Source organism: Dermacentor silvarum, chromosome 1 (genome assembly GCF_013339745.2).
Source record: "Dermacentor silvarum isolate Dsil-2018 chromosome 1, BIME_Dsil_1.4, whole genome shotgun sequence".
NCBI classification, from domain to species: domain Eukaryota; kingdom Metazoa; phylum Arthropoda; class Arachnida; order Ixodida; family Ixodidae; genus Dermacentor; species Dermacentor silvarum.
Window position 1 is genome coordinate 157,757,603 of NC_051154.1, and position 24,830 is coordinate 157,782,432.

Here is a 24,830-nt window from a genome sequence, read left to right on the forward strand (position 1 = left end):
TCATGACCACTCACATGGGCACCATAGTCGCCTTCATGTCGGAGGGAAAATATCGACAAGGATGACTCGCTCATCCGCTGACGCGTAGCGCGAGCCAGCCAGCAAAGGAAATGAACGGAACAGAGAGAACCCGCGTGCCCCGCGGACGCACGTGGCTTCCGTGGTCACTCGACGCCGTCGCCCGTGCTGGCTGGGAGCGAGGCAATTGCAGCCACTGAAGGGGGAGCCCGCCGAGGGAAAAAAAAATGAACAGAGCGAGACGCCTCGGCTGCGGTGAGCGAGTCGTTGTTGTCGCTGTTCTCTCAATATCTCCTCGAGTGGCGTGATAGAGCGGCGCCCCGCGAGACCCCAACTCCGCGGAGCCGAGGGGTCCCCGCGTACGAAACTATAAGCTTCAAGAGAGGCTACGATAAATATCGCGCACCCGATAGGCTTATCAAAATTCTGCAAACGGAAACCGCCTGGCGAGGGGTTCTTCATCGTCATACACGGCTTGTCGCTCTGGCCAGACTGCGCCTGGACAACATGGAAGCAAGGCTGTCGGCAATCGTCGTGCTCTTGGCGCTCGCCGGCGTCGCTTCGGCCCTGCTCAGGTGAGCTCCGAGCCATTCTATCATAGACTTGGCGTCCTTACTCTTCACGAGAAGCTGCTTATTGTAGCAGCTCTTGGAACGCGCCACGAGCACAGAGCGTTCTCAATATGGCGATAGATGCGTTTCGGGACAAACAACTCTCCATTCCATTTAGATGATGGTCTACAGTTATATGCGCCTCGGATACGAGAGATGCTGCACTGAACGGCTCCTAACTTTTTACCACTTAGGTCATTTTAACACGCGCCGAAATGCCATTACACGGGCGTTAGTGCATTGTACCCCCATTGTAGTGTGGCCGCAAAGGCTTAAATTGAATCTTTGACCGCAGCAGTGCATCTTATGTGACTATATGACTAACTACCACGGCTGGTTTCAGTGCAACCTGCGTACATGTCCCGTCAGCGTATATTGCTTTCCGCGGATGATTGCACACGCGAGAAAAAAAAGGAGGGCGAGGAGGATGGCGCCACCTTTTTTTTTTCGAGACGACGACGACGCTCGAATGCAATCATTTCGTTTGTATGAATGCACGATTTCGAAGCGTGGCTCTATGGCCTAGTGGTTACAATGCTCGCCTTGGTACGGGGGTGCGCGGGTTCGAATCCCGCTTCGGCTTTTTTTTTCTTGGTATCACCATTTTCTTTTTTTTTCCTCTCTGTTTGGAGGCGCCGTCGTTTGTGCCCCGGTGCCGCGGTGGAAGTCGCGGTGCCGGGCACCGACGCGAAGCGGCGGTCGTTGGGGTTTTGCGGAGCGCAGCGTAGCAACACCCCAAATAAAAAAATACTGCTCCAGTCAGGTAGACTGCTCCCTCCCTGATAGTGAGATTATATTTGGATCATCAAAACAGTGATGCGTTTATTTAGGAATACCATCGATCCCTTAACAGCAGCCGCAGTTGTGCCTAGTTACCAGCAGCCCAGCGTGTTCTCCGTTCCAACGCCGGCGGCGTTGCAACGGAGGCGTCCCTCCGGTACCATCCTCCTCGCCCTCTTTTTTTTCTCTCTCGCGTGGCAATCATCCGCGGAAAGCAAAATACGCGTCCCGTCAAGTATCTCACCTCTCGGTAATTGCGTCTCGTGGAGCTCAGGATGACCGTTCTTTATGATCTGCAACCGCAGTTGTGACTGCTCGTGCATGCTGCTGTTATGTTCATTTATCCAATTTTTGATGTCCAGAATGCTTCCGCCCTCCATTACATTACATCAAATTCTTAAATATATTACGTTGAGTTATTTAAGCGCATTACATTTAATGTCTAAGAACCGGACGTTCTTTTCTCAGCATGCCTCGTTCCTTATAATCTCACTGTGGTTTCACTGCAACTTTGGTTTCACTGTGCAAAAACGTGTACGAAATGTCACACAGTGCAGAGTGTCTGGCAGCTGATATATTGTCGTCAAGATAAGTGGGATTGTCATAATAAAAGTGAACTATATATCAGGGACAGAGAGAGAGACGTTACGGCTTAATGGGAAGTGGAGAGATTAATCTATCCGTATAGGCTTGACATTTGATCCACATGAAAATGGACGAAATATGTCGGAACACACCTTCGACGCACTTTTTTATGTATAATGAAATGTTGGTGATGGTATGCTGTTGGCGTTACGGCTTTATCTACATCGACGCCCTCTCTCCTCAAGGGAACATGGTCTCAGTTGAGACGATAATGTCGTAGCTCTGGATAACTTCTGGTGCACGCGATGTCGTGACGCGCAGACTCGTTACGTAATACAACTGTCCACAAGATCGTGTTCCTTCCAGGGGAAAACGCACATGTCGCCGTGTCCCCGCTTACAAACGAGAAAGTCGCACGGTGGGGGCTCATTATTCACCCAAATAAAAAGGCCGCAGTTTTCTCCCCAGTATACGATGCCCGAGGTCAACTCGTATCGAGGTTCGAGGTCAGCCCTGCCTTAACCAAACTAGGAGCTGAGTATCGAGTGAATTAATCGGGCAGTTCACGAATCCACTTCTCCTGTTTTTGTATTCACAAAGAAAGTAAACGCTATAACAGTTCTTAAGAGCAGACGTCAGCCATCAATTGTCTTGTTGGATACATGATTAGCGAATACGGCCGGCCAACAGCAAACAGCACTTACAAATGAAACGTTATCTGAGTTCGGTCCCTGCATGGTTCGATCTTTGATTTGCACTTCGGTACTTCATTCTGCAAAGCATTCTCAATCTTGTAACTTCCGCTGTTATCACAATTAAGACAATTAATGCTTAATTGCTCATTCAAGGCACTCACGCGTGCGCGCAGTCTTTCATTCTTCACCCTAAATAATAAATACTGTGTGCAGAAAAACAAGAGGCGCCTTCTGGAATCACGAAGCCACGGTAGCTTCTGCGTGCCGCCCCCGGCTTTATCTTGCGACTTCTGCAGCGAGTGCGCGCACGCTTTGGCTGATCTTATGCAATCTGCCAGGAATAAAGATATCCCAGAAAAAGAAAAAAAAACGATAAAAGCATGAATAAAATGCACCCTGTTAATTGTTAGCGCTCTCTTATATTTCTGTTCTGGGTGACACATACTGGGAAGTTCTGGAGCTCGGAAGTAAAAATGCGAAATTATTCTTTTTCGTAATTCGCAGACCAATTAGACTACATACGTCTACAATACTCAAGAAAAGCTCATTTAGAAAACATAAATATATCTGCACTAGGAGACGCTTTTCATGCGGGAACCAGGCATGGACGTATATTGCTTGTGAAGGTACGTACATCCTGAAACCCGCAGAATAATAATTCTTTATTTTCATAAGGACCCGCTCACTAAAGCAACGCGGTGAGGCTGAGCACGGAACGTGCTCAAAACATTTATTCGGTATTTTGCGAAATGTCATAACATGCGCTCTCACAACGAAGTCACACATATATGTGAAAAGCTCACATGAGATTAACTGCCAATGTAATCCACGCGAACTTTGACCTCATGGCGTTTGATTCGCTCGCTTTTTTTCGTTCGTGACGATGTCGTTTTTCCTGCAGGGTTCCCCTAAAGCGGATGAAAAGTGCTCGGGAGCACTTTCGCGAAGTCGGAACGCCACTCAATGTGACTCGAGCTTGGTCCCTGGGCGGCGGCATCGCAGGACCCTTCCCGGAGCCCCTCAAGAACTACCTCGATGTGCGTGCGGCGCAGTCTTGCTTCGCGGTTTTGTCACAACAGTGAGGGCGCACAGCGCAACGCGTGCGCCGTCACTCGGCGTGTGTCACATATTGCTGAAATGTGCTTCGCAGGCCCGATGCATGTGTGGATGGATGCATGCATGCAGTTATCGCCTTCCAACTTTTTTTTTGCATGCAGATACGAGCAACACTTTTGTGAGAAGCGCGCCTTCTGCATCACTGCACCATTTTGCGCAGTACGATGTGTGTAGCAAACGTCCTTTGCTAATTTATATATTAATGCGATTAGCATTCTTTGGGAACTTCACTCAGTTTGCGGCATGCATATAACCTTTTTCACAATACCCGGTGACCCTAGTTGTCTACCAGCTTCGGCCACTATAGGTATCTGCTTGCTGCAGTACGGCTGAGCATACAACATGGGCCACTGGATGTGTGCCCGAACAGACAACTTCGGCACTGCGTATGTGATATTGGTATGTGCCAAGGAGACACAAGTGGTATGCAGCCTTATATACAGGGTGTTCATTTTTAAGTTTTAAGGAATTCGCCTGTGGCAGGTAGCATAATTCTTATCGTTGAGCTGGGTTATTCGATGAGGCGGACATTAGTAGCACGAGAAATTGAAACACATATTCAACTAATTAACAAAAAATCACTAATTAACTCCTTATTTAATTACTTTACGACACATATTGTAATTTACGAATTGTAGCCGGTGAGCTTGTCGGGCGTATCCACGTGGAATGAATATCCAGAATGACACCAGTTTGGAGATATGCGCCATCAAACTCGCCGTAAAAATGCACTGTTGTTCCGCTTACTTTTTTGCCAAAATGCTGTTTTATACATTGGAGCACAAAAGTAACTGGAACGCTCATGTGTTTCGTTCCATAACTGTGGAAAATAATATCTCGAAACTGGCGCCATCCTGGAAATTCATTTCAAGTGGATGCGTCTTGCAAACTCATCGGCTACAATTCGTAAAGTGCAATATGTGTCGTAATGTAAAGAAGTTCATTAGTCAATTTTTTGTTAATTTGTTGTATACGTGTTTTGATTTCTCGTGCTACTAATGTCCGCCTCTTCGAATAACCCAGCTCAACGATAGGAACTATGCTGCCTGCCACTGGCGATTTTTTAAAATTCCGTAAAGCTTAAGTTTGAACACCCGGTACAATAATGCGATTAGCATTATTTCGAAATGTCACCCATTTTGCTGCATGTATTATGTCCGTATCTAATTTATTTCACGCCAACTTGGGCCACTTGGTATCTGCCGGAGTCGACAACTTGTGCCATTAGGTATGTGCAACTGGACATGTGACACTAGGTATGTTGACATTCTTGGTAAATACTCCAGAATGGGTACGTACATTCGGCCCGGAATACAACTCGAACAAGAGGCAATACGCGAAAAAGTGAGCAACAGAAAATTGAACAAGGCAGCTACAGAGCAGTGAAAAAGCCGGTGCCAAAAGCAGCCGAGTGTGGAGAAAGTAGTGAAGTGAACAGAACGGGACCAGGACGTGCATTGAGCGGGGAGTGTTGAGCTGCGGAGAAGTGAAGAAGATGTTGCTGGACAGAAAATTGGAGATGTCGGCTACACAGAAGTGAAGAATTTGGCCATACGGTGCGTTCCTACATGGCTTCAATGCTAATCGCATTAACGTCAACATTCATTGTGGTATTGGTTCTGTCGGAATCTTAAAGCGATAGCTCCTCACCCGCAACGGACACCTCCGCGTTGAGCGCGATCCGCATGAATTAAAACCATTGTAACAAAGTTGCAGCCAGGATAGGGAGAGGGGGGGGGGGGGGGTGCTACGGAGTTTGAACTGGAGTGCAGCGATTACAACAAGATATATTGTGTCATGGTATGATTCGGCAGGGCGATTGGCAGCGAGATTCCCACTTCATGTGTCTGCTAATGTGCCTATAGGGTTTCGTGATTCACGGATGGCATGGGGATTCAATAACCATCATAATAATCTTGATACCATAGAAAACATATCATCACCAATTACACACCAATCATAAGAAAGATTGCTAAAGGTATTAACGTCGTCAAGAGATGGATGCGCTACTAATGTTTTATCTATACAGGAGCTTATAACTTGCTTGCGAGGAATATCTCGTCTCGGTATCTGGCCGGCAGAGTGTTCACTGCACGAGAGAAAATTCGTTGAGGCGACGGTGTCACGCACCCTCTCGCGTGACACATGACTGCTTCCATTAGGAAGGCGCCGTACAGCGTTTAAGAACCCGATCTTTCTGATTGTCGGGGTCGGATCGGATTTCCTCGGTGGCGCCGTGACGGATTCGCGATATCGCGCTGCCGCGACTAGCCGCCGTGGAGTAGGGGTGCGTTGCTCTCGACGCATCAATAGTGCTGTTGTGGTAGAATAAGTTAATTGGATGTTAATGAAACTAAGAAATTGCATTTGAACGAATGAAAAAGAAAACACATCATGGGCAACTGCGGTGCCTGCAAAGTCACTTAATGCGATACAGCATCCGTTCTTTCTTTCTTTCTTTCTTTCTTTCTTTCTTTCTTTCTTTCTTTCTTTCTTTCTTTCTTTCTTTCTTTCTTTTTACTACCTCCTTTTGTGTCGTCGTTCCCCTTTGTGGGCATGAGCCAAATTTTGAGGCCACAATTGGCAGTTCCCACATTGACGACCTGCTGTTGTCGCAGTAAATGATCCGAGTCGTGAAAGTACATTCGAAACATGGTAGCTTTTAAAAGGGTGCGCATTTTCACGTTTTTATAGGTAAGCGGTGCTGTTTGCCCTAAATAACGGTAATTTGCCCTGTAGATTATGCTAATTCAAGGTCTGAAGTAATGTCACGCTGTAATGTTACGATGTAAGTTTACATCAATCTGAGCAAAATTTTCAGAATCGAGCAATAGGCAACTGGGACGCCAGGCGTCATGTTACCGCATGCATGGTGCCTGGCGCTGAAGTTAAAGAGTATATTCACCCTGGAAATTTTAATAACATCGATGCTGTCTTCAGACCTAACAAAAAAATCCATCAGAACATCCAAGCTCGCGCGTCTCCTGCCATTATGTGCGGCTAAGAGCGTCACTCACCTATCAAGATCGAAATTACGCACCTTTATACAAGTTTACTTTTACAGACCATTTTACGTTCGGTTTATGAGATCGCTAGGCTGGTCGACTCCTTCGCTTAGTGCGTGATAACTGTGGCAGCGTCAGTTGGGCAGCGCACGTACTTGTAAACTATCGCACTATATAGCAGCCCAACATGGTGGTTCCCCGGAGCCTCCCGCCCCAATAAAGAAGAACGAATAATAAAAAAGGAGAGATCATGCGAGCTGTCACTTTGCTTTGTCTCGGTTATCGGCGCCGACAGCCGGCAGCCTTTCACCTCGACAACCTCCGCCATCGACTGACTTTGTCTATCTTTAATGCTTGACGCCTTCCATTCACTGCGTAAACATCGTTGCCCATTTGGCAAATTTTCCTGCCTGCTTCGGCAAAGCGACCACAGCGACCTTTAAAAGCACGATTGAGGCGCGTTCCACTGTCACGCAGAATCAGTATCGATGAAATTACCTGCGGATAGCGTTTGCCTTCTTTCTATGCTTGCGACTCCCTTTCTGCCGTGTCGATCTCGACACAGCGACAATGGCACAGAGATAGCAGTGACAGCACGTGTTGCTGCTATATCAATCCTTCACAGCGCCATAGAGACAAAGGTCGTGTCTATGCGCCAACTTGGATTTAATAATGCTTAATTTAGTACAGTTAATATAAATGACAAGGACATATGCACAGTGCGACAAGATACAGAGATGAACATCATAATGCGAGCGGGGCAATAATAAAAAAAGAAAGTTAGTTAGAAAACCTTCCCCCCAAAATTTTTAGGTTTTAGCACCAAAACATTATGCACAATCTGAGGAACAAAACAGTGCAATAGAAAGCGTTGTCAACCGTTCCAAACAATTCAGAAATGGCGCCTAAGTCACGCATCATGACAATTAAAAAGACGCGGTTTGTTTGTTTATGCATGACCTCTTAGATATTTTGGTCGGTGTATTCGTTAGCTTTATTGAATAACGTGACTTGATACGCAAAATGTTTTCCATTTATGACGCTTTTGTTGACGGCTTTATAACGGCGGCTGTAGTGTATTTCGTTCACGTGACTGTTTTGGAGACATTTGCCCAGTTTCACCCAATTACTTCCCTACATTCTTGTGCTCCAACATTCTAAAAGCGCATGCAAACTGGACAATGACCAAAGCACATCAAGACGTGTTGTTATGGGTGCACTTGGCATCAGACCACGTGTATTCTGCGAGATCGCTGCCATCTATATACTCTAATAAGGAACGGTCTGAGAAAGCGGAGTTGTGCTCCTCTTTAGAAGGAAAAGAACTGACGAAGAATAGGAAAAAAAACACCTCAAAAATGTTTTAGGGATGATGGAATTAAAGCAAATTTTGCGCATTTCCCTGGAACCCTTCCAACCCTTGTGGTAAACGGGGAAACATACAACTGTGCGCTTCTCTCAAAATGGCATTGCATATTCAAAATATTTAATGTCTCATTTCCAGAAACCTATGGTAAAACATTTAAATCGTGGAGTTTAACGCCCCCAAACTGCACAGTTCCCTATGAGGGACGCCGTAGCGGAGGACTCCGTATTGATTCTGACCATCTTCAAATCCGTTCCTTGCTCACATGCGAATACAACATACTTTACTTTTTTGTACATGGGGCTCAAATCACTGCGCTTATTCAATGTATGCAGGCGCAGTACTACGGGGATATCACCATTGGCACACCACCGCAAGTGTTTAGGGTTGTTTTCGACACCGGATCCTCCAATCTGTGGGTGCCCTCAAGCAAATGCCCGTTCACCAACATCGCCTGCAGTAAGTTCATCACTTTTTGTTACCAGACTTATTGCAAGCTTTAATGTCGGCAGGAGAAAGCTGCCATCGTGAGAGTGCACTGATGTGTTTCTTTCACTCACCATTTCTTGTACGGTGAGGCCAGACTCCAGGACTTCATGTTGGCGCATATACGGTATGTGTACCGTGAAATCCGGTTATAAAGCACTCGCGTGTAGCGAACTATTCCCTATAAGACTATGTGGCGTTAACAATACTAAATTTATGACTTATATAGTTGTGATATCACAAACTCGCGACTATATATGAGCAAGGCGGGAAGGGTCGTACTTGCTCTCACACAAACACCTACTTTGCCTCATGTTGGTTTCACACGGCCACACGCTACCTCATCACTAAAACGTGGCAAGGCGTTTGCATTCTCAAGTGTACTTTAAATAAAATGATTTTTTTATAATGCCGGGCTTTGAATGTAAATTTATTCGGCGTTTATTATTTTACCTCAAAAAATTCAGTGAATAGCTTTTGTAAATAAAAAAATAACACTTCCTTGAAGCTTTTACCTAAAACAACAGTCAACTTGCCCCCAATAAAATAAAGGAAAATTTTTCTAGCTTTTGATTTGCGACGAACATGCGAACTATGAGAAATTCATGGTTCACGGCAAACGAAAATTTGTTATACGCAAATATATTGAGACACCGGATACATCTAACGAATTTTCGTGCACACCGGTGTGAATGTCCCAACAACGTTCGCTGTCACACCTTAAGCTTGTTTACTCTAGCTGACAGTTGTCAACTGACCCCCCTCAGCGCGTGCTACGAATGCCGAATCCCAGTGTCTGAAACGGTAAAACGTAGCGTGGTTAGAACACGCGCTTCTGCATCATCTACATCCACAATAGAACCGGAAGAGCAAATTAGTCCCGACACGCAGTGCTCGTGCCTTTGCAGTGCTGCACCACAAGTACCACAGCTCAAACTCGAAGACGTACGTCAAGAACGGCACTCAGTTCGAGATACGCTACGGCAGTGGCAGCGTCAAGGGCGAGCTGAGCACGGACGTGTTCGGCTTGGGCGACGTGAGGGTGCAAAGCCAGACGTTCGCCGAGATCCTTCGCGAGTCCGGTCTGGCTTTCATCGCGGCTAAGTTCGACGGCATCCTGGGCTTGGGTTACCCACAGATCTCGGTACTGAGCGTGCCGCCCGTCTTCGACAACATGGTGGCACAGGGCGTGGCTGCCAAGCCTGTTTTCTCTGTCTACCTGGACCGCAACACCTCGGATCCCAACGGCGGTGAAGTGCTCTTCGGTGGCATCGACGAGGCACACTACACCGGAAACATCACCTACGTGCCCGTCACCCGCAAGGGCTACTGGCAGTTCCACATGGACAGGTGCGTGCCTCTACTTCAGTACAACGTATTCTTCAAACATATATATTGGAAAAAAAGAAAACCTTTATGTTCAAATGCACGTGCAGCCATGCAGTGCATTTCTTATTAGCAGCAGCCAGGGTCATAAAGAAGGCCATCGAACATCCCTTTCTTCCACTATGGAAATTTTCATTTAATCGGCTTGCCTGACTAGCTGCGCAATGCAGTGTTTATAGGAAGTTGGCAGCACCATATGTCGTAATGCCTTGAAGTGAAACGCGAGTGGGTATAGACATACTTACTTTAGTGCCTACAATTTGTGGCATCACTTTTCTTTTGTGTATGCTGTGCCCTCAAGACCTGACGTTTGATCCTCAACCATGCCAATGTCACTCATACTGGCGAGCGTGAAAACGTATAACCATTCCAATTTACTGTGACGTGTTGGAGCTTTAACTTATCCCAACATCACCGGCGTTTCATTGATGTTGATTCAAAAAACGAACGTTTCATTGATGTTGATTCCTTTATAGTGAAGTTTATATCTTGTGTCGTACTCTCTTACACCGCCCAGTGTGTCTAATTTCTGCGTTCGTTTCTTGTCTTGCACGCTTCTCATGTCATATACCACTTACAATCACGCAGCTCGCTCTCGAAGTCGAGCGCTAGTGGTGCACTTTCTGTGTGTAGAGGTGCTTTGAAAGTTTTATTATGCAGAAAAAACACTTTCTAATGTGCAAAGAAAGACACAATTAACACTTTGCCTGTCCTCGCTTGGATTTAAAAAAGCAGGTGACCATAGGGGAGAGCGTACGCCGTAATCATTTCTACCGCAGCCACTGCCAAGAAGGCAGCTTAGTTTAGGCAAAATAAGCGGAAACTTATTATGCTAACTACTCAACTCAGTGCTTTCCGTTATCGCTGGCTGCTCTTTATCAGTGTGCTCAGCATTTTGTTGAAACGCTTCGACCACGAAAGGGTTCACGAGGGCGGAACTCGCTACAGCGTCATAACCGTTTTATTGAATATGAAAACGAGCGTGCGCCCACTTTTTTTTATCTTCGTAGTGTGATCGTGGGAACGAACGTCTCCTTCTGCAACGGAGGTTGCGAAGCCATCGCTGACACTGGCACTTCCTTGATCGCTGGACCGTCATCTGAAATCCAGAAGCTCAACATGGCCATCGGAGCCGCTCCTTTTACCGCGGGAGAGGTAACACTTACCTTTCCCTGATTCAATACGCCAAAGTCCTCAAGGATCGCTCCATTGTCTCGTCATGTAGGAAGCGACAAGCGCGCAACTATCAGACTCAGCCTCCATAATCTATCGCTATGTAGCGTACCGCGACAAACATGTTTCCTTAGACCAATCGTTAATAAATTTCTTTCATGACGCATCAGGTCAGACCACTTAGCGCGCGAAGTCGGGATCAATCCTGTTTCTCAATCCAGTTTTCGATTACCGCGAATGTACGTCATTGTTATGTCGTCGTCCCCCCACCTGCCGGTCATCTCTGTTGGTGTGTGTGGTGTTGTGGTCGCGGCATGTTCGTTGTTGCTCAACCAATTCTTCTGCTCTTCATGCCTGGGTTTCGCAGAACGGGGATACGGAGAGCAGGCCCTTTTGTGGGATGCATTTTTTTACCTGTCGACGACTACGGGCCCTTTGCATTAGAAAACCACTGCCGGTTGTGCATGCGCGTGCTCCGGTCCAACTATAGCGAGACCTCCTAGTCAGCTTCCCTGCACAGCAGCATTTATGGGGCCGCCAATATGGGAAGAAACTGAGTATTAAACTTTGCGCAACACTGGCTGTTAGCATAATGAAGCAGCTGTACGCGCGATTATCGCATGTGTCTGCAGCGGACTGGCTTGCCGCCCACATTTAAAACATAATAATAACCTAACGTCCCGAAGCACCACTCTTTCCTAGTGGAAAGCTCTAGGTTAATTTTTGCCACCCGAGATTTTTCAGCGTGTAATCATACCTTAATACACAATCGTTAATGCATTTCGACTCCTTGGAAATGTGGTCACCGTAGCCGCAGGGATCGTGCCTGCATGGGACCGCGTACTTATATAGCGGCACAAGGTCATAGACGCTGAGATACCGTGCCAAATGCTCCAATGTGCTGGTGAAGTACCGTAGTCCTCTTCGGAAGTAATACAAGGTCCGCATACCTTACAAGATACCACGCTGCACCTAATTTTTGTGGCGAGCTACCACGGCGGAGGAGGGTTTTTTTTTTCTTTCTTTTTACCCCGCAGGAAAGCTATCTTTTATGGAGTTTTTGCAGAGGATTCATGACAGCCTTTAAGTTGGACAATGGGCTATGGTTCCCTTCATCTTTGTTGTGTATTGGGGTGTAAGCACTAATGGTGCGTGTCTGAATTATGGAATCAGTGCTTACCTAATGACGGCTCACCTACATTTGTCGGCAGAGGGAAGGGACAGTCCACCATCGACCTTGCGATATCAACAAGAGATGTGTGTCTCGCCTGGTCATGTGAATCTGACCCATGGGGCTCAGATCACCTACCAATTTGGTTGATTCCAAAACATACTCTTAGCCGCCAGACTGCCGCCTACACAGTGACGAACTGGAACAAGTTCCGTCAGCTGATTTCAGAGGCCCCATCGCACGATAAGTTGTTTAAACTGGTGAGCGAGTGTCTTCAACAAGCTACCGTAAGACGACGGCGGGGCATAGATAAACCCAACCCTGATCTTAAGCTCTTGAGGCTACGCGCCTGTCGACGCCGCGCTTACAGGAGAGCGCAGCGCTCTAAAAGAAGCTCCGATTGGACGGTGTATAAACGCCTAGACGCAGCCATACGGCGGCACACAAAACAACTTCGTCGAAAGAGCTGGGCAGCACTGTGTAGTTCACTGCATACGGCAAATGGTTTTGGAAGTGTTTGGCGAATACTGAAGGCTCTTCGCACTCCTGAGATCTGCAAGAATCCAACTGCTGCTTTGTGCATAACGACCAGCCGGACTCCGAAAATTCTTGCGGAAGCATTTGCCGACCTTTTCGTACCTCCTATGCCAAGTGACAACGCAAACAATGACCTTAATCCTCTGACAAGTCAGAACATCACAACGTTCTGCTATGGTCCAGCCTGCCAGATGGATGAAACAGACTTTACTCTCGAAGAGCTGCATCACGCCCTCAGCCTCTCCAAACGTCGCACTGCCCCTGGTGAAGACGGTGTTACGTACCAGGCATTACGAAACATCGATGAGGCCTTTCATCAAAATGTCTTGGACGCATATAACGAAGTGTGGCGAACGTCTCTGATCCCCAATGATTGGAAATCATCTGTGGTGATACCAGTCTTAAAGCCCGGCCGCCCTGCAAAACACCTAAAGTCTTACCGGCCAATATCGCTAACTTCTAATGTTATGAAGCTGATGGAACGAATGGTACTGTTTCGTCTAGACGGCAGGCTACAAGAGCTTAATTTCTTTCCTGATGTCATGAGCGGCTTTCGTCGTCACCGTTCAGCCCTCGATAGCATAGCAGACCTCGTTTCATCTCTAGAGTCTGCTCGAGAAAACAAGCACTCTGCATACATGCTCTTCCTGGACATACAGCAAGCTTTCGATTCGGTTCCCCATAAGGCGATTATTATCGCCCTTATGAATGCGGGAATTTCGGGTCGACTGCTTCATTTCGTGCATAACTTTCTATCTGAGCGCCACATGAAAGTGCGTGTTGGAGGAGCAACAAGTGATTCTCGCCCTGTTAAGTGCGGTGTACCACAAGGCAGCGTCTTGTCGCCGCTTCTCTTCAACAGTGTACTTGCTGGACTTCCAAGCCGATTGCCTCAGGAAGCAGACTTTCCAATATGTATAGCAATCTATGCAGATGACATTGCACTGTGGATTAGCGGTCCTTCGTACCATGGTCCACGTCTTCGTGGAATCTTGCAGAGAGCTCTGAATGCGACTTCAGAGTACTTGGAGGAAGTTGGTCTGCAGATCTCACCAGCTAAGTCAGCCGCGATTGCATATCATCCAAGGCAACGGGCTCGTCGAACCATGAGCCGGCTGTACCTCAGAGAGACACCGGTACAATGGGTACAACACCACCGCTACCTGGGTGTAATTATCGATGATCGCCTCTCTTGGCGCCCTGCCATTACCTCTGTGCGGTGCAAATCGCGGTCGCTGCTCAAGTATGTGGCCGCCTTGACTGCTAGGGGCGCTGGCTGCGACCAGACGACAGCACTTCAGGTATACCAATCGTCTGTCCTCTCTGGCGTGATGTATGCCTTGCCAGTCTTGAACGTGCCGCCAAATATGATGTCTGAGTTGGAACGGGACCATCGTGTTGCCCTCCGAGTCATGCTTGGCTTACCTCGTGAGGCACAATCTGTTCCACTACTCACGGAAGCGCACCAGTTGCCCCTGAGCTTGCAAGCAGACCAGAGAGCGCTACACCATATCGAACGTTTGCACCGAGCATCAGACGGCCAAGCACTGATTAATCGGCTGCTTCAGCGCCCTTTCTCTCGGATGGGGAAAATGGCGGCATTGTTTGTGGACATTACTCACAGTTCACGAGACACTACTTCTTTCACTACTCCGAAGAAGCGCAACAAATGCTCCTTCCCCATTTATCTGACAATTCCTGAAATCCACAAAAAATCTAGTCAGCCTGTTCCGGCACTATTTCAATTGGCACAGTCCCACCTATTTGAAAAATTTGAAGGTTATATTGAAATATTCACGGACGCATCTGTACACAGCGACGCGCAAGGCGCTTCTGCAGCTTTCTTCTGCCCTTCGACTGGCATCAGACGGGTATTCAGAATACTTCATCCAACCTCATCAACAACTGCAGAACTAGCAGCGATTGATGTTGCTCTGAAATACGTACACGAAGAATTAAACGCCTTGAAGGTCGTCATTCTTACAGACTCCCGTGCTACCCTCAGCAGACTTAGACAAGATGCCGATAGCCCATTGTTGTGCAGTATCCAAGAAACTTCGGGCAAAATTACTTCCTGTGGATTGTCCCTCATTGCCCAGTGGGTACCCTCGCACGTGGGCATCGCTGGAAATGAAGAGGCTGATCGCCTCGCTTCAAGCTGTGCCCACCATGAATGTGACTGCCCTGACATTTCGTGCACGTTTGAAAACGTCCGTCTCCTTATACGCCGACACCTCCTAAAGCAGCACCCAGACCGGCGTGTTGCAGACGGATCGTTCCCTCCCCGCGTTCGTGGTCGAGGCTTGCCCCGTCGTGCTAGAGCACTGTTATACAAGTTAAGGGTTGGGTCTGTGTTGGTGCGCGAACGCCTATACCGACAAGGACGTGTGGACAGCCCGTCGTGTACGTTTTGTGGCTCCTGTGAGACACTTGAACATCTAGTTTTAGAGTGTCCCGCATTCGTTGCGCAGCGCGCATTACTAATTAAGGAGTATAGACTTATGGGGCTGCAATGTGCGACCCTTGACGATTGCCTTTTTCCAAAGGGGAGCGCTGCAAGACGTGACCAGGCCCATCGAGCCTTGCTAAGTTTTCTGAAGGACACTGACTTGGCTTCCCGTTTATAGACATTATTTGTATTTTGTTTTGTTTTTATTTATTTTTTATTTGTTCTGTCCGTGTCTCCGTCATTTCTTTATTTCCTCTTTTCTTTTCTCATATTTTCATTTCCTCTATTCCCTCCTCCTATAGGAGTAGGCAGGCGTTGTGCCCCTCTCGGTGGCAGTTGTCAGCTTGCTCCCTCCTTAATCCATTTGTGTCCTTGTGTGTATATGTGTACAAATCAAATAATAATAATCAGTGCTTACATTGCCTCTCTTCTGTTACTGCAGTACATCGTGAGCTGCAAGTCCATTCCGAATTTGCCGAACATCACCTTCACCCTGAACGGTGAAGAGTTCATGCTGCAAGGAAAAGATTACGTTCTGCAGGCGAGTACTTCCGTTTTTTTTTTAAATTTATTTACTGTCTCCGTTCGCGTGGTCGTGTTTCCCAATCCCTTCTTTGGCGTGGTTGAGGAGCATGCACGCATCAGTAACCTCTCATAGCCAGAGATGCCGCAGTTCGGCCGCTCTGGGTTATTTTACTTGCAGTTCTTTAATGTGGACCCAAACAAGAACGTTTTTGTACTGCGCTTCCGTCCATGGACGGATTTGAGTGAGTGGCGGGAAGTTAATTTTTTTTTTTTCATTCTTGTGGCTAGCAGTCGATGTACGAATTGTTTGATTTTTTGAAGCGAAATGGTTTTTGCAGTATGCTTATAAAATCTATGTATCACACATAAAACACTGAATAGGTTCATTATACGGGGAAACTATTCTGAAAGCGATACAACTGCATACCTTATCAAGCGTTTACTGTCTCTTAACGCCTTTGGCAGGCCTTGAAGCTAACGATTTCCTCCAATTCATTGCAATTTTGTTTTATTAATATGAGTCGCATTGCACGCTCACTGAAATAAATTGGCCCATAGTAAAAGTATGCCAAAATAAAGTATTGAAAATGCATATTGTTTTTAGTGCAAAGAAAAATTAAGATGAACACAGATTATTGATGCTTAGTGTTGGACATCTAAACACGTTTAACTGATTGAAGAGAACGCTTCGTGTATAAAAAGGCACCACACATAGTTGAGAGACAAGATGCTGCTGGTTGTTCCACATTACTTTTTTTTTTTCTAGTCGAAGGGGTTGGGATTCGGTTGCCCCCAGCAGCCCCTCCCATTTTAATCCACCCATGCCCCCGTCGGAACGAAGTTGTTGCAGTCAGGAATCGAACTCGCGGCTTCGTGCTGTGACGCATTGTGACTACTTTCTGCGATGAGCTTATTGTGTTTCTAGTACAAAAATATATGATACGAACCTCTCCGAGGAGTAGATAATAAGCGTATCATCCGCAGTTTGAAATCATTTAGCAGGTAACTACGTGACGCGGAGCGTCGATGGCATGCAGGGTTACATTTCGTTCTGATTGGAGTTTTTAAAAATGCATGCAGGAAGGAGTGAACGCAGCCACAAGTGTTGGTGGAGACACCTTGTGACGCCATGTTGAACAAAAGTGTCCGGAGTATTTATTGCAATTGTACTCGATACGCCCGTCTACTGGCAGCGTGTCGGCAGCAATAGAATAATCACGACGATATTTTTTGTGATAGCAATTATATGGCCACTCCAGGCAAATTTTCGCCGTCGTTATCGTCGTCATCGTCGTCGCCGTGATGTTCCGTATAAAGTCCAAGTGCGATAACATCGCGGTCGTGCGCTGTATGCTGTCGGTGCGAGCGAAAGCTTGCGAGGGCGAGCCGAGAAGTATGGTGGCTTGAGGCGGCGTTAAGGGAGGATGCGGGCAGCGTACGCGCCGTCTGATGACGCGTGCAAAAGGGTGGGGAGGGGGGGGGGGGAAGCGGGGAGATGTTCGCGCGATAGTAGGGGAACGGAAGGGGGCAGGATAGTGCACATCTCCTATTTTATTTATTTGCTCCAGCTGTGGCGGCTGAGCGCGTCCTATCTTGGAGGCAATCTTTGCTGAATGATTCGAAGGCTAGTCGGCCGGATATAGCTGATTGGTTCATGTGCGCTGTTTTCTCGCGCGCTTAGTTCTCCTTGAAGCGAGAAGCAGCACGAATGGGAATTCACGTGCCGCTGCTGTCGCTCTCCATCACGCCAATGCTCTTACAGCGAGCGGCCGCGGTCATCGAGTGAAATGTGTTCGTGTTTGCCTGTGCGCGCGTGTCAACGTGCTTGTTAATTTAGTTAGTAAACGAATGTTTACAGCAGTTGATGCATCTGATAAAACAACTAACCTTATCTCGTATAGGTGTCTAATAATTTGCTATCGAAACCAATGCGTTGTCTGTCGGGCGAAACTGTGACTTTTTCATCCCCCCCCCCCCCAATAAAAAAAAAACAGTCGTATTCACAGCGTAACAAATCTCGCCATCATCGCTGGTGTTCTAGGATATGCCTTATGGTTTTCCGGCATATGTCTACCACGACCTTGTGTTTTTTCCATCGAGCGACCGTGCGTCTACGCTATACGCCTCCGCTAAACAAGAACTATCTCGTTGCGGCAACCGGTATTTGTTCTTCCTGTTTCCTTTGCTGCACGTCACCGTCGTCACAGTTTAAACAAGGTTCGCGCTGACGAAAGACTCGTTCCTGAGCTAGCTGGAGTTCACCTAAAGAGATGCTGAAAGGTGCAAAATAATCGGCACAAGGAAACCACGCACACCACCACCTCCGTAATGTCGCACGCCTTCCCTTTGTATTTCTCGCGATGTCCACGATGTCTTCGAGGACAGTTCATCATGGGTTTGCGCAGAAACGCAGCAAATGACCACGTTTTCAAGGCAGCTCAGCGAAAAGTGCTCACCCGTCGAAACATATTCCTGTCATTCGGAAGTTAAATGTGAAGCGCGCACGCATGAAGTCGGAGCTCGTTGACAAGAAATCCGTCTCGTACGAAAACACGTTAGAAGCCTATGTTGTGTGACCGAAAAATGGCAAATAGGCAAGAAAAAAAAAAAACGCGATCCTCCGAAATGAGAGAGATAGAGAAAGTCGCCTACGTGCTACTCTGCATGGGGGAGGGAGGGGATGAGGGATTGAAAGGCCCTAAGAAAGAGATAGGGTAGAATAAGAAAAAAGTGTGAAAAAGTTGGACTTGGTATTTACATCATTTGAAGCTAAACATTTCGACAGAATTACCTGTCTGGTTGGGAAAATTGATTAAGACTTAGAGATTGACTCCAACCAAATAAGGAAATTTACTAGCCCGACGTTTCGGAACCAATTCGGCTCCTTCAGGGGGTATTCTTCGGAGGTGGCGGTGTGCCGCCTTTAAAAGGTCCATCGTGAGAAAGGAGAGGAAGGGGGGGAGGGGGGGGGGGGACAGAGCGTCAGGTGGGGAGACACTTGCCGGGGCGCCTGTTCTTGACCAGCGCCTCCTCTACTCTGTCTTGACAGACGAAAGAGGTGGTGGGGGGGGGCTTCGGCGTCGCTGGTCGGCAGGCCATATTCATGGCCTTGCAGACGCGACGAAGGGAAGAAATGATCTAGGTCAGCAACTAGCACTCTAGGTCAGCAACACCAAAACATCTCGTCCCCCTTCCCCCCCCCTCCCCCCCCCCCCGCCCCTCGTCAACGCATTCCCAGCATCGGACAACCCAGCCGACCAGTGATGCCGAAGCCGCCGCCCCCCCCCCCCCCCCCACCACCTCTTTCGTCTGTCAAGAACAGGCGCCCCGTCAAGTGTCTCCCCACCTGACGCTCTCCCCCCCCCCCCTCCCCCCCTTCCTCTCCTTTCTTACGATGGACCTTGTAAAAGCGGCACACCGCCACCTCCGAAGAATACCCCCTGAAGAGGTCCTTTGATGTTAAGGAGCATAGAGCTCTCAAAGGAACATTAGTTCAAGGGATATGTATCAGTGCTACACGGTAGCCAGGTGGTCTCCGCTGAAGCTTTTGGCAGAAACCGCAACGTACTCTAAAACGCAAAAGTGACGAAAACACACACACACACACAGACACACACACACGAGGACACTTCGATGCGTAGCCGATAACCAAATCGCACATGGCACCCATATTGCTCACGAGGGTTGCAATGTGGGCTTGTTGGTAATGCGTCTTGGAGGGTTAACGGCAGCGCAATTAAAAGTACGAACTGAACTTCGATAACAAACACTGTTGGAAGTTAGCGCCGTGTTTTTTAATCGCGCTACTGTAAACCCTCCAAGACCCATTTTGCGTCAGTGTTGCTGGTTGTGACAATCCGTGCCGGCGCTGTTGTACCGGCGCATTCATCATTGAGACTGCGGGTGTCACGAAAGTGTTTAGTGCTTATAAACTTCTATAATATAGTTAAACTTGTTTTAACAGGCAAAAATTGAACTTTCGTACTTATAAAGAATTTTGTTTTCTTCTGTCGGACGCCCTCTGGGCTCAAAAGTATTCCTTTGAGATTTCAAAGGACAAACGCGGACTCCTTTGGCTCAAAGCTCCCTTCAACTAGGCCTCCTTTGATGCGCCCGTGTGACAGCGCGCGTCCTCCCTTGAAGTAAAGGATCTTTGATTCAAAGAACTTTGAAAGTGCCCGTGTGACTGGGGTATAAGTCTTATTTACATCATACATGCTTATGCGCTAGCACCTCACTAAAAGCACAGACATGACACAGTAACAGAGGGTCGATGCGCAAACTTACAACTGGTTTATTCTTGCCAAGTCACATATGTATAAGAGTTCACAATCAGATTACAACAAACAAAATCGAACAAAAATAGGCACAAAGGCCTTCATGGACATACTTGCCGTTAGGCAATCCTATAGGCTCAACAGTTAATCGCAAACTCGATTTCAGCTTGAGTTAGCTGGACAGACGGCCTACTTGCGTATACACTTTTCTTTACCCGCGATTACAGAAAGTGCTTCCTTAATGTATCTAACGTCTTTATCACCCCCACGTACTATCAACACAGTTTCATCGAAGAGTGGTGCGCACCTGCATCTCTTGCAATGAGCCGCAAGGTGCACTGCTCCCTGTAATTGTCCACAAGCATATTTATGTTCGCGAAGCCGCTCATTAATGCATCGTCCGGTTTGACCGATGTACTCTCTATGACGTGTAAGGGGAGATTCTGTAGATAACTTTCTCAGTACATTGTACAAACGCCTCTTTGTGGTGCTGGTTATCATTTACGGCACTGCATAAGCGAGCTTGCGAAGCGCGGGAAACAATACTATGGCCCCGTGCCTTTCGTCTATCTTTTTTGATTCGGTGCGAGATCTTGTGTGAATACGGTATTACGAAAGCTTTTCTGAAGTCATTTTCTTTCCTTTTCCTTAAGTATTTGCATGTAAAATGATATCCGATGTGTTACATTCAAAACGAAGGCAATGTGAAAATGAAGTTCGGTCATTCTAATGCGTATGTATAGCATTTCCTAAAGATAGATAGATAAAGAGAGAGAGAGAGAGAAAGGCAAAGGAAAGACTGGGAGGTTAATGAGATTATCTCCGGTTAGCTACCCTGTACCGGGGGAGGGGTAAAGGGATGCGATAGGTGAGAGAGAAAAAAAGAATGAAAAAAAGAGATTTTCCTAAAGCTTTTCAAGCAAGCCAATGTCCTAAATATAAGCAAACAAGTTCAAAGCCTTCCGCTATCATATTAGGTATTAGTATGCTTCTCAGCGGCAGTGGTGCCAGACTAATTTTGTCGATTTGGCTTTCATAAAAGATTATTTCATCTCTATATAGGCTGGGCATTCTAGCAGGATATTCTGAGCCGTTTCTATCACACCACATTTATAACAATATGGATTAGTAGATTCTCTATGTTGGCACAAATAACTGTTTGTAAATGGAGCGTTCAGGCGGAGACGATGATATAGGGTTTCTTGCTGCCGGGGAAGTTGGCGCGGAAGTTTAGATCTCAGAACGGTGTCGACCGAATGAAGGAAGGCATGCTGGTGGATTGGTTGGGTTTGAGTGCGTTTCCTTTCTGCAAGAGCATACTTTCTCGCCATCGCCGATGCATCGCTTTTCAAAAATCATATCTTTACGCATTTTTAGTAGTAAAGAGCCCAGCATGACGCACGAGAAATATAAACAAAGAGAAGGCGCACGACTCAAAAGATGTGGTGGCGTGCGCACTTTCTTTGTGGTCGATTATATTGCGTTGTTCAACGTATCTTCAAGTGAACCCCAGCCAGCCCAGGTAAAGTTTGTTTTCAGCGCGAGATGCACTAATCCCAACCTTATGTTGGTGGTGTCCACCGAGCTGTCGCTTCGGTTGCGGTTTTTCACAATTTTCATCACGCAGATTCCTATGAATACTTTTGCAGCGGAGCTGTTAGAACCTCGCTATAATGATCATTCCGTCGCCCGCAGCTTCGCCGAGCAGGGGGAGAGAGAGCTGAGAGAGAGTGAAAGCAGGGTATAAAACTAGCATCGCGCAGCATAGTGGATGCGAGGTGGAGAGGTGGAGTGAGGCAGGTGGTAGTGGGACGCGTAGAGCTGCTGCCGACGCTGACAGCGTTTCTCCGCGTTCGCGCCAAACGCGCCCGGTGTCCGTGACTGCAGCCGATGGATCTGGCGGCGGCTCGGCAGGTTTCGACCAGAGAACTGGACACTCGTCGCTTCCGAAAGACTGAAGCACGAGCTAGGGAAGCTGAAACCAAGCGTCGCCGAAAAGAACATCCCGAGTTTAGATTGAGGGAAGCCGAGAGTTCGCGTAGGCGAAGAAATGCAGATCCGGAGGCTCGTGAACGTGGCCGGTTGAATTTATCGCGATACTACGCAGAACATCGCGAAGAAATCCTGAGCGCTAGGAAACAGAGGAGATCAGGAACTTTCGTAACATGCAACGACTTGGGACTAACGGTGCTTAATGGGCGCTCGCTTCGGCGGTCCTCTTTCTCGCAGTAGAAAAATTATGCGTGTCTCTGCTATCGCAAACACCAGAGACCAGCGGAGATGGGGGAAGCCCAGCAAAAGTTAGACTGAGTGTGTGGTTTGCCACTACTTTACTAGGCTTTCCCCAGCTCCGCTGGTCTCTGGTGTTCGCGATAGCAGAGCCACGCATAATTTTTTCGTTTAATAATCACGTTTTTGAACCATGTCTGAGAGCGGTGAGCACAAGGGGCTTACTAGAGTTGAGCCCCTAATGTCTCGCCTCATTCGTATATCATCCGTCGAGGCTACAACAGCATTAGCATCATCCCTAACACCTGACCTCTAACGCCATTTTGGCCTGAACTCGAAAACAATTCGCATCGTTTCGAATTGATATCAAATGTGATTGAGGCTTCACTACTGTCCCATTTTCAGACCATATTTTGTTTAGTTGTCCCTCAATATATTCATAGTCTTCTGGGGCTAAATTCAGAAAGCTTTTCGCTCGTAAGTTGTCTTTTCCGTCGACCGGCTTGCCTTCCATGATGACATGTCCAGCACAGACTTGTACACGTTTCAGAAAAAAAAGTAACCGATTGCAATTACTACTTCATTCAAAAATGTATTATATTACAGTCACCAATTGCTGCCCCAAGAAAGCAATTGAGGAATTGCACAATAGTAATCGATTACTTCGACGTTACATTTCTCTGAACGTTTATTAGCATTGCATGTATACAGTGAACAGAACGAGCTGGCCTGGCACTTCCAATGCTTCCTTTGCAGCCTTTCATGCGTGATCGGCACTAACAATTGCTTTTTAAAAAATTCGTCGATCATGGTCCGTCTTTTCTTTTATGAAACGTAAGCAGCGACACTGAAAACTTGTTCGAGGAGTAAAAAGAGGGAAAGACTGGGATTTTAGCCAGTTAGCTCGATGTGCGTGCTGGGGTCATGGCGGTGGTATAACGTATACAGATCATGCGGACAAGATTGTGGTTACTCAGCATCTGGTTCCTCTTTGAAGGGCAGCGCTTCACTGTGGCCGGGGTTTGGAGAAGACGCTCCGGGTTGCGCCAATGAAGAGCCGAAAAAAATCGTCCGGATGTGTTTTTCTGGCTACGACACCTACTGTGGCCTTCGCTATCGAGACATACCAGCACCTGTTCAATTCGTCGGCCAACATCTGGTGGAGCTTTAAAATGAGGAAACAAATACTCAGCCCCCGGGTTTGGCAGTCTGAACCTACGCATTTGCGAGGCTGCTGCTTGACTCGATCTTGGGTGTCCTGTTGTAGTTTTGTCAAATTCAGGTTCTCTAAGTTGTGTATTTTTGTTACAGCTTGTCTCGTCAAGTAACTGGTCACATGTCATTGGTTACTGAAAAAAAATAATTGAATTACAGTGAGCGTTACCAAGTAAACAATGTAATCGTTGAATTACAAAATTACAAAACAAAATGGAATTGATTACAAGTAATTCTTTACGTACAAGTCTGATCCAGCATCATGATTGGCTGGAATATGCACTCACGAACAATTCTAGCGTAAGAGCTTTCTGTGAACACGGTCTTTGCGTACTAAGTGATTATATCCTTTCCCCTCAAAAAAATGTATTGCGTTTTAATGAAATCCCATCAAAGAAAGTGGAAGAATGTTAGTTAATGTTTGGACGATCAGCATTCGAGACAGTGACTTCGCTTATATATTATTCGTTGATTTCTGTCACAAGTGTCACAGAAGGGTACCTTTGCTGACCATGCGTCCGCCGCTAACGTTCGCCCCCTAACGAACGGTCTCTCGCGCAGGTGAGCCAGGCGGGCATACCCCTCTGCCTGAGCGGATTCATCGGCCTGGACGTCCCAGCTCCAATGGGACCCCTGTGGATCCTGGGCGACGTCTTCATCGGCCGCTACTACACCATCTTCGACAGGGGCAACGACCGCGTCGGATTCGCCGAGTCCCGCTAGCGTCGCCGAGCTCGAAACCGAACGCTCGATGTCATTCCTCCCCATGGAAGTTCGCAGAGACAGTTTCGAGAGATTTGTTTTATCCGACTGTGTGTCCGATCACGGCTTCGGCACCTACCTGTCTACAAAGCTTGTAAGCACCTTCCGATGCAGAGCCCATCGCAGTCCAGTAACTGTACATCATGGTCTAGAAATTCTTTGCGAGCAAACTTCACGATTTACATCTGGTCAAATAAAGCAGCAATCATTTCATACGAAATGTTTTGTCAAAGGGCGATGGTATTATTTTGCCTAATGAACACACAAAGCGAAGACTGTGGTGTGAAGTGAAATGTTGCTTGCATAACGAGCTTCGCAGAGTTACACCTTTGTCTTCCTCCTCTCATCCGCTCCACCCTCCCATCCTATAACCCATGCGGTCAGGTTAAGAAGCAAGAAAGAAACGGCTCGTGAATAAATTACGCTGGTGGCCGCGCCGTCTCT

General features: G+C 47.2%; 1 protein-coding gene across 1 annotated transcript; it reads left to right on the forward strand.

Annotated features, from left to right (window-relative positions):
* The first annotated feature begins 357 nt into the window (after nt 1-357).
* On the forward strand, nt 358-24,606 carry LOC119436278 (lysosomal aspartic protease). Its single transcript, XM_037703078.2, has 7 exons — nt 358-593; nt 3,591-3,726; nt 8,512-8,635; nt 9,571-10,012; nt 11,059-11,203; nt 15,821-15,919; nt 24,186-24,606. Exons 1-7 carry the CDS (start codon nt 526-528, stop codon nt 24,345-24,347), a joined length of 1,176 nt encoding a protein of 391 aa, XP_037559006.1. The 5' UTR covers nt 358-525; the 3' UTR covers nt 24,348-24,606.
* The last annotated feature ends 224 nt before the right edge of the window (nt 24,607-24,830 follow it).